The sequence below is a fragment of the Camelus ferus genome, chromosome 5 (genome assembly GCF_009834535.1).
Source record: "Camelus ferus isolate YT-003-E chromosome 5, BCGSAC_Cfer_1.0, whole genome shotgun sequence".
Taxonomy (NCBI): Eukaryota; Metazoa; Chordata; class Mammalia; order Artiodactyla; family Camelidae; genus Camelus; species Camelus ferus.
This window is the reverse complement of record NC_045700.1, coordinates 51,245,440-51,265,350: the sequence shown is the minus strand read 5'-3', so window position 1 is coordinate 51,265,350 and position 19,911 is coordinate 51,245,440. Positions and strand designations below refer to the sequence as shown.

Here is a 19,911-nt window from a genome sequence, read left to right as displayed (position 1 = left end):
TCTAAGTATAAAAGGCCTAGCAAGTATATTCTTGTATTCTGAAATATCTGTTGCAAGAATTCTCAAGGTGAAGTAGGAAAAAATACATATGAAAATCTAGGGGGGTAGAATTTTAAAATTCAAATCAGTATAACTTTCATTTTCAAAATTCTACAAAAAGTAAATATTGAAGTCAATGTCTGAGATATGCAGAAGATAGCATCATGGGTTTAAATACCTTGAGAAAACAACGTGCATTGAACTCTGCTTACATCTCTCTTCAGGTCTATTCCAAATTATTTTGTATAGGACAAAACTGCATTTTAAGAATGGACAAGCAAAGAAAATATTCTGTATGGCGATTTCAGTGATAACTCTGTTGCTGCAGGTTGATGATAATGAAGCCATGCCTGTATTGGAAAGGTCAAGTACCTCAATCCCAGGATCACGTTTTCCTCCAAACCCCTGAAGATAAGTAATCTTGCCAATGTCTATTCTTAGTCAAAATGAAGACTAGAAGGAAACATGAGTCAGTAGCAACACTTGACATTCCTGTTTCTCTAATCCATTTTATTCTTCTAACCAGAACACTCTCAGAATAGGACTATTAGCTCTACCCGGTTGTCTACACAGTTGCATCTATGAGGAAGTCCTGTACTGTTGACACGACAAGGCTTTCTTAGAGTCTTGTGTTAGAACTGGGAACACATTTTTCCATCAAAATGATTAAAACGTAACTGGTCTCCTTCAGATACATTATGGATTAAGCAGGCGACTCTGTTGAATGACCTAGAAATTTAGTTAGGATTAATAATATTACTGTATGTTGCAAGTTGTGAACACCTGACCTACCAATAGATTTTTAGAATGTATTTATTATTTGGAAGCTGCTTTTGTGCTAAGAAAATGTTTAGAGCTCATAAACCATAAAGATACCTCTCAGGTAATTAGGATAGAAACATAGATTAAGTTTCAAAGGAGCAGCACAGTACATTATAAACATGTGGTTAGAACTAGAATATGTGTTCTAGATCAGTGTTTATGAAACTGGACCGTGCCCACAATCAACTGGAGATCTTATTAAAATGTAGATTCTGAATCAGTAAGTCTGGGATAGGACCTGAGGTTTTGCATTTCCAACAGTTTTCCAAGTGTTGCCAATGCTGCCAGTCTGCAAACCACACTTTGGATTGCAAGATTCTAGAATATCTTATAAAAATTTAATATGGAGACTTTTCAGAGACATTGATTATCTTTCAAATTATCTCATTTCTGTAATTTAAAAGAATGCAGATGTGGCATTTTGGGAAGTATGTAAAATAATTTTAGTGACCTCAGAAGTCAGATATATTTATGAAATCACCAGGTTCAGGAAAAGTATATGGTAAATTTTAGCAAATTCACAGTGAAGCCTGAACTTATATTTCTACTGTCTCATGACTGAGGGATGATGGTGGTCAACTGTGCCTTTTTGCTTTATTCTTTTAAATTATGTTTAATATAATAATAAAGTGTAGTTATTGTTTTTTAAAAAGTACTCTAGGAAATACAGAAAATACTCAGAGTAAAAACTGCCCGTAAGTCATCAATGCAGAAAACCCACTTATATTTGATGCATTTCCTTTGTGTATCATCTAACAAGATTATACCACTATTTAACTTTAGTTTCTGATTTTTACAATATTGTAACATAAAATTTTCCCATTAATATTTTCCCTGTGTAATTCAATATCTGTGTAATATTCAGTGATAAGTAGATATCATAACTATTATTGCTATTTGGCAAACATTTTTTCATTCCTTCTTTTTCTTTCTTAATGCTATGGTAAGTAATGCTACAGTGAACATCCTTGTACTTAATTTTGATTGCATCTGTCCTTGAGATTGATTCCTGAAAGTGGAAACATTTGTTTGGAATGTATCCATATTTTAAGGCTTTTGATAGTTATAACCAAATTGCTTTCCAGAATGTTAGGCAAATTTATACTTCCCATCAAAAGCTACAGTGCCCATTTCATGGCACTCCTTCCAGTACAAAATGTTACTGATAAAAACTCTTAACTGCCAGTGAGGGCAAAAATAATTTAATAATTTAGTAGTATTCATTGTGTTTCCCATTGGTGACTTGTCTATTATTATGTTTGTGTTCTTTTCCTTTGGAGTCTTATCATTTTTCATTTATTTGTAGAAGCTTTTTATACAACAAGGGTAATAATCCTTTATGATACTTAGAGCAGTACTGTTTGTAGTTTGTCATTTTTTTTAATCTTTATGAATTTTGGTATGTTAGTATGTTTATTTTTATAGTGAAATCTGTTAACTAACCTTCATTTTGATTTCTTACATTTCCTTAAAGCTTAGAAAAATTCTCCTTCAGCTTAAATTTTGTTTTCTTGTGCATTTTAATTTTTTACTTTTAAATACAAAAGCAATTTTGGTACATTATGTGAGATAATGACCTAATATGATAGATTTTTCTAAATATCAAGTGTTGTAAACATTACTTATTGAATAAGCTGTATCTCTCATTGATTTATGATACTACTTTGAAAATACACTGAGTTCTTAAGTTTCTTGGGCCTGCTTCTGGGTTAGCCGTTCTGTTCTGTTGACTAGTATATCTATTCTTCTGCCAGTACCACACTGCTTTTAGGATTTTTTTGGAAACAAAAGAAAAATCAGAAGTTCTTCTTACAGCATTACATAGAAGCAGATTTTACCTATTCAGATAATTTTTTTGGTGGCATAAGTAAATAAAGAAAACCTCGCTGAATGAGTATAGATATCAGAAGATTTAGAAGAGTGAAAAAAAAAGTTATATGCTTAAAGATGATTAAGACAGAAGAAGAAGGGAAGCAAAGAAACAGTAGCTGTAGAGCATGTTACTTGAATGGGCACAGTACACAGCACAGAGGGAGAACAAGACAGTATGCAGAATGCAGAGAAGAAAAGGTGTAAGAGAGAAGAACAAAATAGCCATAAAGTGACAAAAATGGAAAGGAAGGAGAAAATGGAGAAACAATGTGAAGATTTGTGAGAAGAGAATAATGTTTGTAGTGTTATAGTATAAATAGATGAAGTATATTTATAGTAGTATGTTTTCATATAAAATGTAATAATACACACATATAACAGGGCCCTACCATTGAAGTAAATAAAGATGGACAAAAATAGTATGTTGTATCAACATTAATGACAGATAAAATAGACTGAGACAAGAACCTAGGTCCCCAGACTAGCAAACCAGTTTTCTCTGTGGTCAGACTGATGGTAAAAAGAATTTACAAGTGTAGAACTTATCTGGACACACCTCTAATTATTAGTATACAGTGGCCCTTGAACAGCATGGGGTTAGGGGCACCATCCATCTGCTGCAGTTGAAAATCTGCATATAATTTTATAGTCAGCCCTCCATACCCACAGTTCCACATCCGTGGATTCAACCAAGTGCTGATTTTGTAATAGTGTAGTACATATTTATTGGAAAAAAATCCACATGTTAAGAGGACCCATACAGTTCAAACCCATGTTGTTTAAGGGCTAACAACTGTACGATGTTTGTTTATAGTTGTTCTGTATCTATTCAACATTGAGTTTGCCTTAGGACACGAAACACAGAAAACAGAATACAGGCTTTGGAGACAAACAAGCTTTGGCTCTGCCATCTAGAGCCAGTGATTAACAGTCCCTTTTTGGTGTTGAGTTGGCATGAGTTGTCACATTAACCTTGTAATTTTGGATAAGTTATTTAGTATATCTGGGTCAATTTCGTGAATAAAATGATAGGAAATCCCTCAAAGTGTTTCTCATAGTTATATGACATTGTAAACCCTTCAGGAGGGTAGCTGGCACATGGGCACTGCCCTATAATGAAATTTTTCCCATGATCTCCCTAGACTGCAAATTCCTTGCGGGCAAAGGCCTCATGTGTCTCCGTCCTTGATGTTTTTCTGGTACCTAAATCAATGCCTGGAACATCAGAAGTGCACAATAATTATTTGTTGAAAAGTGAGTATTTGCATGGACTCTAGTATGGCATCAAATTTTTGTTGTGTTTTGTTTTTTAACCCATCTGACCCTTTTAGAGGGCTTTTCCATATGGGATACAGTTATGATGGTAGAAGAGAGAGTAGGCAAGACCACAGATTTTCTTTCTGAGGTTCCACTTACTGAGTTTAAAAATGCCATCTCTTCTCATCAAGTGTCCTCTAAATGCAGGTTCTTCTGGAAGGGGCCACAGTTTAAGTCAGCATCAACTAACACATTAGGTTATGAACCCCCTGGTAGGGACTGGTTAACAAATAGGTAAGGGCAGGAGTGGATAGCACTGAGGCAAGGGGCCCTGGGCAGGTGGTTTGCAGAGGTGACAAGGAAAGAACAGAGACTGTGAGGGCACAAAAACAGACATACTGTGCAGTTCTCCATGAGCTGGTCTGTTTTATTCTGCAAAATTTCCACATCCAAATGTAGTTAGGAGATGGAATTCTGCAGTAAAGTTCTAAATAAAACATATATAATTCATTATTCTAGATCATACATTTTGAACCAAAAAGCTCCCTTCCAATTTCTTAATCTCAAAGTTTTGTTTTTAAAGAAGTGAGTTTGGATTCATACTTGAGTTTGATTTAAATGTGCCTTTTCTTCAGCCATGTTACTTATCCAGGCCTCCTGATGGCCATGACTGAGAAAATTAAGGAAACTGTCCAAATATTATTTAACTCATATGCTCTCAAGCCTAAGCAGTCTGTGGATGCTGATGGTGAGGATATTGTATTGCAATAATAATCAAATTTTCTGAGTTGAGTAATAACTCAAATTAACTGTATTATTTGTTCTACCACTTGTTTGACCAAACCTGTTTGGCTCACTCAGCCAAATCTACCTGTGGTCTATGGGTGACTGAGGATACAGCCAAACCATCCTCCCATCCTGTCCAGGTATCTACAAATCAAGGCAGACAAAAGTGATTTTAAAAGTAGGAAGAAAAATCTCCTGAACATCCAATAGTCGAAGAAGAAATCAAAAGGGAAATTTTTTAATGCCCTGAAACAAATGATAGTGGAATCACAACATACCAAAATCCATAGGTTGCTGGAAAAGCAGTTCTAAGATGAACACTTATAAACATCTAGATAAGGAAAAAGAACTCAAATAACGTACTACTTTGCACCTCAAGAAACTAGAAGAAAAAGAACAAACTAAGCCAAAGTTAAGAGAAGGAAGAAAATAGCAAAAATCAGAGCAGAAATACGTGAAATAGAGACAATAAAAACAATAGCCAAGATCAATACAACTAAGCTGTTTTTTGAAAAGATAAAACTAACCTTTAGCTAAACTATGAAAAAAAGAAGACTCAAATCAGAAATGAAAGAGTATATACCACAAATGATACCACAGAAATATGAAGGATCATAGAGACTACTTTGGACAAGTGTATGCCAACAAACTGGACAACCTTGAAAAAACTGATAAATGCTTAGAAACAGAACCTGCCAAGACTGAATCATGAAGAAGTAGAATATCTAAACTTTCCAATAACAAGGAGATTTAATTAGTAATCAACCCCCCCCCACCAAGGAAAATCTAAAACCAATGGCTTCACTGGTAGATCCTACCAAACATTTAAAGAATTAACAACTGTCAAATTCTTTTAAAAAATTGAAGAGGAGGAACATTCCCCAACTCATTTTACAAGACTAGTATCACTCTGATACCACAGCCAGATAAGGACAATTTAAGAAAAGGGAACTACAGGTCAATATCTCTAATGAATATAGATGCAAGAGGAGAGGGTTCAAGATGGCAGAGTAGAAAGATCCTGAACTCACCTCCTCCCAGGGATGCAATAAATCTACAACTAAATATGGAATAATACCCTCAGAAAGATACCTGAAAACTGGATGGACAGAGCCTCCACAACAAAGTTTAAAAGGACAGCATTAAGATGGGTAGGAGGGTTGAGATACAGTCTCACCAAGGGGGAAATAAACCACACCTCAGCCACAGCAATCCACAACTGAGAGGGATCACAAAGGTATGGATCTTTTCCAAGAAGAGTGAGGGAGCTGAACTCCACATCAGGCACACTAACTCCTAAATCCTGCACAGGAGAAAGGAACCCCCCAAATAAAATACCTTTAGCTTTGAAAACCAATGAGAAAGATGTCCAGAAAAACTGTAGAACTGCAGGGAATGGAAAACCTTCTCTTAAAAGGCCTACCTATCGGCTCACTCAACCCGAAAATAAACAAAAAACCCAAAAAGCAAAGAAACAAAAAAACACCACTAGATTGAAAAGTGTATGGACCATAGGTGAAGGGGACCCACTTACTAATCCTGAAGCATCTACCAGAGAGGCAGGAGCCAGTTGGGTTGCTCCCTGGGGATTGAGACAGGGCAGGAGCCATTTTTGTGATCTCAAGTTACCTTACTAATGTTGGCACTGGTGGGTAACATTTTGAAAATCTCCTTCTAACCTTTTAGTATCATTGGGCATGCCCAACTCAGAGTGCCACCCACCCCTGCATCTCAGCTGGGCCTCACAGCCAGGTAAGCAACAGCCCTGCCCATATCATGTATAGAAGCCATGGCTGGGCCCTGCAGCTGGTCTGGGTACCAACCCCACTAACCAGTGTGCTGCAGGGGCAGCTGTGGCCCCACCACAAGAGGCGGGCACACACAGCTCACAGAGGGGATGCCTCTTGAGCACCTGGCTCTGGTGTCTAGGCAGGATTGCACCTCTGAGCCCCACAGGACATCTCCTAAATAAAACTACTCCTTCAGGACTGTAAGAGATTGCTGATTTACCTAATACTTAGAAACAAACACAGAGAAATAGGCAAAGTGAGACAGAGGAGTATGTTCCTGAAGAAAGAACAAGACAAAACTCAAAAAAAGAACTAAACAAAATGGAGATGGGCAACGTACCTGATAAAGAGTTCAAATTAATGGTCATAAACATACTGAACTCAGGAGAAATGTGGATGAACATAGTGAAAATTACAACATGATGATAGAAAATATAAGAAAATACCAAGTAGAAGTTATAAATGAACTGAAAAATATACCAGACAGTTTCAGCAGCAGATTGAAGTCAGTGAGCAGGAAGACAAAGCAATAGAATGCAACCAGACAGAGTAGCAAAGTGAAAAAAATAATTTTAGAAAGTGAAGGTGTCTTAAGGGACCTTTGGAACAACATCAAGTGGAGTAACATTCACATATAGAGGTCCCAGAATTAGACAAGAGAGAAAAAGGACCAGAAAAATTATTTGAAGAATTAAGACTGAAAACTTTCCTAATTTGGGGAAGGAAACAGACATCCAGGTCCAGGAGTCCAAGAGAGTTCTAAATAAGATGAACCCAAAGAGAAACAAACCAAGACCTTATAATTAAAATAGTAAAAGGACATAAAGAGAATCCTAAAAGCAGCATGAGATAAACAACTTGCTACATACAAGGGAAACCCCATAAGGCTATTAGATTTTTCAGCAGAAACTTTACAGGCCAAAATGGGGCATGGCATTTTCAAAGTGCTTAAAGGAAAAACATTTCAAACAAGAATTCTCTATCCAGCAAGGTTTTCATTCAGAATTGAAGACAAAAGCTTCCCAGATAAGCAAAAATGTAAGAAGTATCACCACTAAACCAGTCCTACAAAAAAATACTAAAACAACATATTTAATCTAAAAAGAAACTGCACTAATTAATAATTAGAAAACAAAGAAAAATGAAAGTATCACTGGAAAAAAGTAATTATAGTAAATATATAATAAAGGTAGTAGATCAGTAATTTATAAAGTGAGCTTGAAGGTTTAAAGATAAAAGTAGTGAAGTTAACCAAAATTAGAATAGTTAACGGATGCATAAAAAAAGATGCAAAATGTTTCATCAAAAGTATAAAATGTAGGGGATATGTAAAAAGATAACGCTTTCGAATGTGTTCAAATTTAAGTTGCTACCAACTTAAAACAGGCTATTTACATAGGATGTTATATGTAAATTTCAGAGTCACCACAAGAAAAAAAAACCCTATAGTAAACACAAAAGAAAATGAGAAAGAAATCTAAATATAATACATGAAAACTGCCAAAATACAAGGGAAGAAAAGAAGAAACAGAGAGGAGGTACAGAAACAGCCAGAAAACTATTAACAAAATAGCAATAAGTACGTACCCATCAATAATTAGGTGCAAGTGCACTGAATTCACCAATCAAAGGATAGAGAGTGGCTGAATACATTTTTTATAAAAGATACGTCTATATGCTGCTTACAAGAGATTCACTTCAGAAGAAAGGACACACAAAAATTTGAAAGTGAAGGGACAGAAAAAGAATTCAATGGAAATGGAAATGAAAAGAAAGCTGGAGTACATATACTCAGATCAGACACAATATACTTTAAAACAAAGACTGTAATGAAAGAAGGACACTACCTAATGATAAAGAGGGCAATTCAGCAGAAGATGTAACATGTATAAATGTAAATGCACTCAACAGAGGAACACCAAGATATATAAAGCAAATATTGATGGACTTAAAGGGAGAAATTTAAAGCAATACAATAATAGTTGGAGACTTTAACACCCCACTTACATAAATAAATAGATCATCCAGACAGAAAATCTATGAAGAAACATCTGACTTACATGACACATCTGACTTTAAACCAGATAGACTCAATAGATACATACAGAATATTCTATCCCAATATTAGAATACACATTGGACAACTTGGGAGAAATTGATAATATACAATATTTCAAGACTAAATCATGAATAAATAGAAAATCTGAGCAGACTAATTACTAGTATTGAAATTGAATCAGTGAACAAAATTCTTTCAACAAAGAAAAGCCCAGGACCAGGCAATTTCACAGCAGAATTCTGCCAAAGATTTAAAGAAGAGTTAATACATATCCTTCTCAAACTATTTCAAAAAATTGAAGAGGAGGGAAACCATTCAAACACATTTTACAAAGCCAGCATTACTCTGATATCAAGACAAGGACACCACACACAAAAAAGAAAATTACAGGCCATTACCCTTGATGAATGTAAATACATAAATCCTCAACAAAACTAGTAAACTAAATCCAATAATGCATTAAACCAACCTCAAGTGGGATTTATTCCAGGGAAGCAAGGATGATTAAAAATCTGCAACTCAATCAGTGTTATACATAACATTAACAAAATGAAGAATAAAACTTACATGATAATCTCAATTGAGGCAGAAAAAATATTTGATGAAATTCAACATCCATTTATGATCAAGGTAACCTACAGAGTCAATGCAATCCCTATCAAAATTTCAATTGCATATTTCACAGAACTGAAACAAATTATTCTAAAATTGTATGGAACCACAAAATACCCGAGATAGTCAAAGCAATCTTGAAAAAGAACAAAGCTGGAGGTATCATGCTTCCAGATTTCAAGCTACACTACAAAGCTATAGTAATCAAAACACTATGGCACTGGCATGAAAAACAGAAACACAGATCAAGGGAACAGAACTGAGAGCCCCCAAGTTAACCTACACATGGATAGATAATTTTTGACAAAGAAGCAAAGGACATACAATGGAGAAAGTATAGTCTCCTCAGTAAATGGTGTTAGGAGAACTGGACAGCTACATGCAAAGGAATGGAACTAGATCCCTATCTTATACCATATACAAAAATAAATTCAAAGTGGATTAGGCTTGAATGTAATAATACCTGTAATACTTGAAGCCATAAAATTCCTAGAAGAAAACAAAGGCAGTAACCTCATTGACATGTCTTAGTGATGTTTTTGTGGCTCTAACTCCAAACACAAGGGAAGCAAAAGCAAACATAAACAAATGAGACTATATTAAACTAAAAAGCTTCTGCACAGAGAAGGAAACCATCATCAAAACAAAAAGGCAACCTACTGAGTGGGAGAAGGTATTTGCAAACCATGTATGTAATAAGAGATTAACATCCAAAATATATAAAAACTCATATAACTCAACAACAACAACAAAATCTGATTTAAAAATTGGCAGAGGATTGGAATAGACATACAGATGGCCAACAGGTACATGAAAAGATGTTCAACATCATTAATTATTAGGGAAATGCAAATCAAAACCACAGTATCACCTCACATCTGTAAGAATGGCTATTATCAAAAAGACAAGAAATAACAAATGTTGTAGAGGATGTAGAGAAAAAGGAACCCTTGTACACTGTTGGTGCAGCCACTATGAAAAACAGTATGGAGACCCCTCAAAAATTAAGAATGGACCTATCACATGACCCAACTGTCCCACTGTTTGGCATTTCCAAAGAACGTGAAAACACTAATTTGAACTTACATGCACTCCTATGTTTATTGCAGAGTTATTTACAATAGTCAAGGTATGGAAACAACCTAAGTGTTCATCAGTGGATGAATAGATAAAGAAGATGTGACACACACACACAGTGGAGTATTATTCAGCCATCAGAAAGAATGAACTGCTGCTGTCTATGAGAACATGGATGAACCTTGAAGATTTTATGCTGTGTGAAATAAGTCAGATGGAGAAAGACAAATGTCATATCATTTCACTCATATGTGGGATCTAGAAAAACAAAGCAAATGGACAAGCAAAATAAAAACAGACTCACAGATACAGTGATCAGATTAGTGGTTACCAGAGAGGGAAGGGGTTGTGGGATGGCAAAAATGGGTGAAAGAGGTCAAACTGTATGGTAAAGAATGGTAACTAGAGTTGCAGTGGTGATCACTTTGAAGAGTGCAGATGCAGATGCTGAATTATAATGCTGTATACCTGAAATATATAGAATAATAAAAAATATATGTATAAATGCAAAAATTCTCAACAAAATAGTATCAAACTGAATTCAACAGCACATTAAATGGGTCATACATCATCATCAAGCAGGATTTATCTCTGGAATACAAGAAATTTCAACATATGCAAATCAATAAATGTGATACATTACATTAATAGAATGAAAGGTAAGAATCGTGATTATCTTGAGATGCAGAAAAAGCATTTAACAAAATACAACATCCTTTCGTGATAAAAACTCTTAAATTGAGTATAGAAGGAATATACTTCAACATAATAAAGGCCATGTAGTACAAGCTTACAGCTAATATACTCAGTGGCGAAAGATTGAAAGCATTTCCTTTAAGTTCAGGAACTAGGCAAGGATGTCCACTCTCACCGCTCTTATTCAACATAGTACTGGAAATCTAGCCAGAGCAATGAGGCAAAATAATGAAAAAAAATGTATTTAATAGAAAGAAAGAAGTTAAATTATCTTTGTTGCAGATAGTATGATTTTATATACAGAAAACCCTAAAGGTTCCACCAAAAAAAATGAAATTAGTAAATTGCGTGATATAAAATCAACATACAATGAAATACCTGAAAAAAGAATAATGAAAACAATTCCATTTACAATGGCACTAAAAATAATAAAGCACTTAGGAATAAATTTAAACAAGAAGCTGAAAGATTTGTACACTGAAAACTACAAAACTCTGAAGAAAGAAATCGAAGGAGATACAAGCAAATGGAAAGATAGCCCATGTTCATGGATTGGAAGAATTAACATTATTAAAATGTCCATACTAAAAGTCATCTATAGATTCAATACAATCTCTATCAAAATTTTAATGGTGTATTTCACAGAACTAGAACAAACAATCGCAAAATTTGTGTAACCCCCAAAGGCCCTAAGTAGCCAAAGCAATCCTGGGAAATAAGAACAAAGCCAGAGGCGTCATACTTGCTGATTTCAAACTATACTACAAAGGCATAGTAATCAAAACAATAGACCAGAACAGAATTAGAGCTCAGAAATAAACTATCCCAGTTATGATCAACCAGTATTTGACAAGGAAGCTACTAAGAAGATTCAGTGGAAAAAAAAGAGTCTCTTCAGTAATTGGTGTTGGGATAACCAAAGGCAGAAAAATGAAATTGGACCCCTATCTTACAGCTCTCACAAAAAATAACTTATAATGGACTAAAGGCTTAAGCATAAAACCTGAAACTGTAAAACTCCTAAGAAAACGTAGGGGAAACTCTTGACATTGGTCTTGACAACTATTTTTAGATATGGTACCAAAAATCAATAAAAGCGAAAATGAATAGATCAGATGACATCAAACTGAAAAACTTCTGCACAGCAAAAGAAATAATCAACAAAATGAAAATGCAGCCTATGGAATGGAAGACATTATTTGCAAAGCATATATATGATAAATGGTTAATATACAAAGTATATAAAGAACTCATATGACTCAATAGCCAGAAAACGAATCCAATTAAAAATAAAAGAACTGAATAGACATTTTTCCAAAGAAGACATACAGATGGCTAACAGGAACATGAAAAGATGCTCAACATCACTAATCATCAGGGAAATGCAAGTCAAAACCACAATGAAGTACCATCTCACACCTGTTAGAATGACTATCATCAAGAAGACAGATGACAGGTGTTGGCAAGGATTTGGAGAAAAGGGAACCCTCATGTACTGTTGATGGAAATGTAAGTAATGCAGCCAGTGGAAAACAGTATGGAGGTTCCTCAAAAAATTAAAAATAGAACTACCATATGATTCAGCAATCCCAGTTCTGGGTGTATACCCAAAGGAAATGAAAACAGGATCTTGAAGAGATATCTTCACTCCCATTTTTATTGCAGTTTTATGCACAATAGCAAAGATCTGGAAACAACCTAAATGTCCGTCAGTGGATCAATGGATAAAGGAGATGTATAAATATGCAATGGAATATTATTCAACCATGAAACAGAAGGAAATTCTGCCATTTGCAACAACACGAATGGACCTTGAAGGCATCGCACTAAGTTAAACAAATCAGAGCAAGACAGATGTGAAATCAAAAAAAAAAAAAAAAAAAAAAATCCAAACTCCTAGAAACAGAATAGAATGGTAGTTACCAAGGACTGGGATATTGGGACAATGGGGGAGATATTGGTCAAAGGGTACAAGCTTCCAGTTAGAAGATAAATTCTGAAGATTTAACGCACAGCGTGATAATTATAGTTAACAATACTGTATTATGTACTTGAAAGTTGCTATGAGAGTACATCTTAAATATTCTCACAACAAAAAGAAGTGATAATCTGATACGATGGAGGTGCTAGCTAATGCTATTGTGGTAATCATTTTGCAATATATAAGTGTATCAAATCAGCACATTGTACACTTTAAACTTACACAATGTTATATGTCAAGAATATCTCAATAGGCTGGACAAAATAATTGCAATACTAACATTTCTAAGTCTAAAGTTTGTGATACTTCAAAGTATCTTTAAACATCTCCACAGGAATTTAAATACTTTTGCAAAACACCTTTTAAAATCTAATTAATGTTACAACACAGTTTACTCATTGATACACTGTTGGCAAGAAGGAGGAAGTGATGTATTAGTAATTTCACAAATTAAACTACAGAGTGTGGTAGTTTAAAGAAGGTTGGAAAATGTGACATTAACATATGACCTGAAAAACTAGTGAAAAGGCCAGGATTAGTGGATTAAGATAGTCAGGATGTCCCCAAGCTTTAAACATGGTCCTATATTCCTCTACCTTTTATCTGTATTATATTTATGTATGTATATATGTATGTATGTATGTATGTATGTATGTATGTATGTATATGTGTGTATGTGTATATATAGATAAAATAATCCAGTGAAAAAGCAAGTAAAGATAGGCTGAATATTCAATGTACTAGTAAATTTCAAAATGAATGCTAGTTATAGGTATTTCTCTCCTCATGGATTTTTTCTTAAATACCAGAGAGATACATGGAAAAATGGAAATCATGTATCTTATTTTAATTATTTATATTTACACTTACCTCTATGAACTATGGAGAAATTCGTAAAATACAGTTAAGAACCTGAGAAATTAAAAGAACATAAAATAAATTTTAAATGGACATTTGTTAAGCAAATACTTTCATGTTTTAAATACAGGAAAAGATGAGTATCAATGCAATAATTCATACAAATGATTATACAAATCACTAAACAATCCTACAGTGAATGTTGCTAGAAAAATTGATTTCCATTCTTCTGTGTGATAAATTCTTAATAATGTGATTTCATTTTAACCAAAAAAAAGGAAGTGCTATGAAAGCACACCCAAAGCAGTTTGTTTATATATTAATACAGTAATAATTTATATCCATGTATAAAACTGTTCTGTATTATGATTGCTCACATTGATTTAGGAAGTTCTTTAAATGGTTTCTTCTCATTTTCCAGGACATTTTAGTTTGGTATATTTTCTATATTATAAAGCTTTCTTGCCAAATTGCTTAGTGTGTGTATCTGTTTTTTCTAATGGAGAAAGCTGAGAACAGAGTTGTAGTTTTGTATTTGTGTTGTTGCCTTTTAATGATGCTTCATATAGTATTCCGATTCAGAGAGCTCTGTCCAGGAAGTGCTCAACCTGTGCAGGCTAATTGAGTGATGGGTTTGTATGGACATCTGTATAATTTTTTATCTAACATTAGGATAGAAGAACCTACTCCCTGTGGCATTAGAGCAAAAGACTAAGAGGGAAGTGGCTGGGTTCTCGACTCACTAGCTTCATGGACTTGAATAAACCACTTAATTTCTCTTGCCTCAGTTCTCCAGTATGACAGAATGAACCATTCTGCCCTGATTCAAGTACAGTTATCCCTCGGTATCCACGGAGGATTGGTTCCAGGACCTCCTGTGGATACTAAAATCTGCAGATGCCCAAGTCCCTTATGTAAAATCTTCAGATATGGAGGGCCAACTATACAAGGTTGTTGAGAGGTTCAACCAGGTTAATTGGTTATAAATTTTACAAATCTAAGGGATTTAATGAGGATGGGACTGATAAAGGAAATAAGGGCCTATGCACAGCAGGTATGCAACAAACATTAGTGGTGAGGCTGTCCATTTACCCTGATAGCAGGAGAGACATGCCAGAGCATAATGACAAAAAGTAAATTGACTGCTTTTGAAGTCCATCCTTTGTTAGGGTGGAATTTGTGATAGGAAACTGGTTTGCTTAGAGTGGTGTGAGTTGTGTGGGGTGGGGTGCAAATGACCTGCTACTTTTGTTTCCATTTTTGATTTCCAGGTTTTTGTGAGTTTCTCTCATCTTGTTTCCTGTTTTTCCTAAAAGCCTGAGTATATGAATATCTTTTTTCCTGCAGGTGTTAGTAACTTCTTCATCCTTCCGGACATTCTCAGCAATCATTGCCTTTCATGTGGGTTCTACGACTCGGGTGAGTGATGTATTACCAAAAACGGAGATTATGATAGCAAGGGGCTTCTGTAGGAACACTGGTGTGAGATGTTCTTACTGGGATGTGGATCTCAAAAAACATACAATAAATTTTTACAGACTCAGTTAAAAAAATATAATCTACAGTAGAATTCTGTTAAAATTGGCTTTGTCATTAAACTAATGCCAGTAAACATCACCCCATACAACTGAGAAAGCCCATTATAACACTAAAAGAGTCTTAATATATGTAACATGATCATCTGCACACATATGTATATTATGCATTTATAAAATATATACATATACTTTAATTTTTTTATGTCTTAGTGTTTCATAATAAAACATTATATAAAAAAACCACTTTCTCTTTTTAACTCTTTACATATTTCCTGGTTAGAATCCATCTTTCTATTTAGAGTATCTGATTCTTATACTTAGTTTTGTATTATTTTTCTTTTCTTGGCAAAAATTATAGCTGCAGAGAGAAGTGACAGCTCACCCTCAGTGCCACTGCTGGGTTTCCTAGCAGCTAGAAGGACTGCTGCTCTCAAGACCTCCCCAGAGATTACTCTGGGATGGAAATTCTCAGCCTCAACTGGAGTTTAGCAACAGTAAGGAAAACCAAAAGAAGTGTAATTTTCCAAAATCAAGTTAACTAAGACTCCTGTCCTCTTATGTACTCACCCTCCCTGAAGGGTTACTCTCAGGATACTTCTTTAAGGTAACAGGAATTATATCAGAGAGAGAACCCTGCTACATTGAAGCCTGGGTGCTCAGCTCAACACAGCTAGGAAGTCTGGTGAGTTTAAATTTTAAAAATAAAATTTGCACATGGAAGCTTTTCAGTGATTTAGGAAAAAAAAATCTTTCCTGGCTTGAAGTGTTGCATACCTCTCTCCCATTCAGAAAAAAGTTTTCTCAGACCAATAATAGCCACATATTTGCTATTTATTTTAACTAAAGCCTACACAAATATTTGACAGTTTTCTAGATTTCATTGCTCTAAATAGAGAATTTTAGGAAAAGATGTACATAATCACTGAACAAGTATTGATATCATTGCACTCATCATTTTTGGTAAACCATGGCTTAAAATTATAATAAATACAACCATCTTTGATCTTTCACCAAGCTAAGTATCCTTTGAACTTTCCCCAGTTTTCTTTTGCCTTGTTTTTCTTACCACTTAGAGGAGGGAAATTTGCTGTATATTAAAGTTGCTTGTTTATAATTCTCCCAGTTCTTATGGAGAGGCTAAGGATTTATATGTCATTAAACACATGTAATTGTAAGGAAATCTGTGGAAGTCAATGCACAGAGTGTAAAAATGTTACGAGTCATGATATTTCTTAAGTGAAACATAAGTATCTATAAAGAAACATCCCGAAGGGACACTGTATTGACAATTGTGCTTTGGGTGCTATGGAATTCATCCTACCTCTTGCTTTCATTTGACTCCTACAGTCTCTTCTCCATGGAGGGTTTCTTTAACAACGTTAAGTCAAATGATGTTATTCCTTGGATGAGAACCTTACAATAATGTCCCATCTCACTTAGAATGAATTCCAGACTCCTTACCGTGGTGTAAGAGCAGGGTTACCATGTAACTTAGCATCCAAACAGCACTCTTTCGAGAGTGAAAGGGGCCTTTACAAGTAGTTATGCCAGGGCAACAGGTGTCACCTCTGATTGTCCCAAGCAAGCCAGGGTGCTGCTTGGCAGATCTCATGTTCTATCAGTGTCCTCTTCCCTCAGTCCTCACTTAGCTCCAGCCACACTGACCTACTGGATGTTTTTCTGACAAGCATGTCCAGCCGCCTAGAGTGTTCTTCCCTGAGATATCTGCATGTCTTGCTCTTTTCAACTTAATCCTGGTCTCTACTCAAATCTCATCTATTCAGGAGAACTTTTCTGACTCCTTCCTGAGGTAGTGTCCCTCTTCCCCTGTTGACCCTTACCTTCTTACCTTGCCTTGTTTTTCTTCATAACACTTATAACATCCTGACATAATTATATATTTTTTGCTTATTTAATTCCTAAATTGGTTATGTCTCCCCCACCAGAAGGTAAGCTCCATCAGTGGACATACTTTGTTTCATTTATTGCTGTGTGCCTGGCATCTAGAACAGTCCTTGGCACCTAGCAGATATGTAATCATACTCAGTGAATGAACAAATGAGTACTGACATAGAAGAATAAGTTTATGGCTAGAATGGAGGCTGTTTTTAGAGGAAAGAGCAACTTCAGTTTACTTAATGGATGTTCATTAAGTGACAATGCTTGTAATCTAAGAAATAAATGAGAAGCACCAGGAAGAGTATTACATGATACAAAGAATTAGTTAAGGAAATTTTGTCTAAAGATGACGTTCTAGATATACTGATTTACAGTGAAATGTTTTAACCACCTAATTATATTGAAATAATTTCCTCCCTGGTAATGCATATTTTGTCTTTCTAATATATTTAATCCATCTGGGTTGCCTACCAAATGATGTAGTTCAACCTATTTTTTAAAATTTACTTCAAATTTTGTGGCAGTTACTAGATTTAGAAAATCCCTTAACAGATGTTGTATTAGAAGTAATAATGTATAACTATTAGAACACCACCTATGTACCAGGCATTAAGTGTTTTACAAATGTTATTTTATTTAATCCTCCCAGCAAACCTATATGATGTGGATATTCCCATTTTCTCCAGTTTGCATTGAGGAAACTGAGGCACAGAGAGTTAAAACAGTCTGACTTCAGAGCCCCTAAGTTGTTGCCTTTGCCAAATTGTATCATTTTGTTGTTGTTTTGGGATCACTCTCAGTTTATTATTCCTGTTAATCTCTGTATTCTGATAGAAATACCCTGAAAGTATCCCCTGATTTCTCTGGCAAATTCTAAATGTTATCTTTGGTGATTCAGTCTACTTAACCACTATCTGTTGTCTTTCCTTTAGCTTTTTATCACTGTGGATTTCTGTCTTGGTTATGTATTTCACGGTTTATGGTCTTTTTCACTGGAATGCCATCTTTTTGAAAGTAGAGACCTCTGTTTTGCCGGCTACTATATTACTACTGTGCAAGTGCTGGTATGTAGCAAATGCTCATAACTATTGGTTGCATGAATAAATAATGAATGAATGAGTTGTATTAAAACTGCCTTTTTTTCCTGTATGACTGATGTGATTCAGTCAGTCTGCCAATATTTATAAGCATCAATTCTGTGCCTAGTACTGTGCTCCATGTATATATATAGAGAGCATTTGCTAAATGTCAGATCCTCTTCTAAGCACTTTATGTAAAGAAACTCTTTCAGTTTCTACAATAGTTCTTTGAGGAGGTCTGCAAAGATCCCCCTCCCAAAAAAGAAAAAAAGTTAACACGTGACTCTTTATGTAGGGAGCTTTAAATCTAGTTAAGAAATAATACCAATGGAAGTGAAATAATTAGAAAACAATACAAGTTGATAATACAAGCATATAATTGTTAAACTGTGAGTTACAATTAAATTTTGAGGAGGGGGAATATAAATAGATATTTCAGCTTTTAAAAGGAGTTGATACCTTATCTTGGTCTTAAGTGATGGGAGGAATTTGGATAGATGAAGGGAAGAAGAGGATGATTTTTGTGGATAGGACAACTGAATTTAGGTAGATGATCTTTGGGGCTTGGGAATAATGGTGTATGTCATTAGGCAGGTAGGAGGGACCAGATCATAGACAGCTTTGAAACTCAGGTGGGAAAGGCTAGACCTGGGGTGGCTGGAATCAGTGAATCACTGTGTGTGACTGTGTGCTTGTGTGTGTATGCATGTGTGTGTGATTTACAAAGCCAGAAATATAAGTCTTTCCAGTCACTTAATTATGTGAATTAAATGCAATAAAGATTGTAAAGCACTTATCCCCGTTCCTGGCACATAATTAGCTAAATGGTAGCTGATATTATGACAGCTACTATTACTAACTACTATTATTATATACCTGGCAAAATTTGCCTTGAATTTTAACCTGGATAAATAGACTTATTCTGGGTTATTTATATCCCATCTATCTAATTTGTCTTTATAAAGTTGAATACAATTTAACTAGTAATAGTATTGATTAAGACAAACGCTCATGATGAAAAAATGAACAGACTCCACACATATTCCAGCAAAAAAAAAAAATGTTGTTTTAATGATACACCCATATTCAGAGTTAAAAAAAAAAATAATCACATGATAAAGTTTCCATGCTGTCAGCTACCTATATTTCATGAAAATGTGCTATGTGTCACTGTGGAAAGCAGTGTGGTATTTCCTCAAAAAATTAAAAAGTAGAATTACCATGTGATCCCCTAATTCCATTTCTGGGTATAGACCAAAAAGAACTGAAAGCAGGGTCTCAAAGAGATAATTTGTACACCTATGTTTATAGTAGCATTATTTGTAATAGATAAAGGTGGAAGCCACTCAAGTGTCCATCAGTGGATGAATGGATAAGCAAAATGTAGAATATATACGCAATGAAATGTTATTTAACCTTAAAAGGAAAGGAAATTCTGATATGCTACAATATGGATGAACCTTAAGGACATTGTGCTAAGTAAAGTAAGTCAGTCAAAAAAAGACAAATACTATATGATTCTACTTACATGAGGTACTTACAGTAA

At 34.9% G+C, this 19,911-nt stretch overlaps 2 protein-coding genes across 9 annotated transcripts in view; both read left to right on the top strand.

Moving 5' to 3' along the window:
- Positions 1-2,626, top strand: part of SESTD1 (SEC14 and spectrin domain containing 1) — a 122,011-nt gene extending 119,385 nt beyond the window's left edge. Inside the window, exon 18 of the mRNA XM_032479845.1 lies at positions 368-2,626. Coding sequence (XP_032335736.1) covers positions 368-458 — 91 coding nt within the window. The 3' untranslated portion in view covers positions 459-2,626. The remainder of the gene's footprint in view (positions 1-367) is intronic.
- A 127-nt stretch (positions 2,627-2,753) lies between these two features.
- The window catches only part of CCDC141 (coiled-coil domain containing 141), a 195,146-nt gene continuing 177,988 nt past the window's right edge, over positions 2,754-19,911 (top strand). For 4 of the 8 annotated variants that reach the window (XR_004319964.1, XM_032479842.1, XM_032479841.1 and 1 more), the window contains exons 1-4: positions 2,754-3,987; positions 15,197-15,268; positions 15,746-16,069; positions 18,219-18,350. The gene's annotated coding sequence lies outside the window, so the exon portion shown is untranslated. The remainder of the gene's footprint in view (positions 3,988-15,196; positions 15,269-15,745; positions 16,070-18,218; positions 18,351-19,911) is intronic. The other 4 variants (XM_032479836.1, XM_032479838.1, XM_032479837.1 and 1 more) reach the window with 4 other exon arrangements.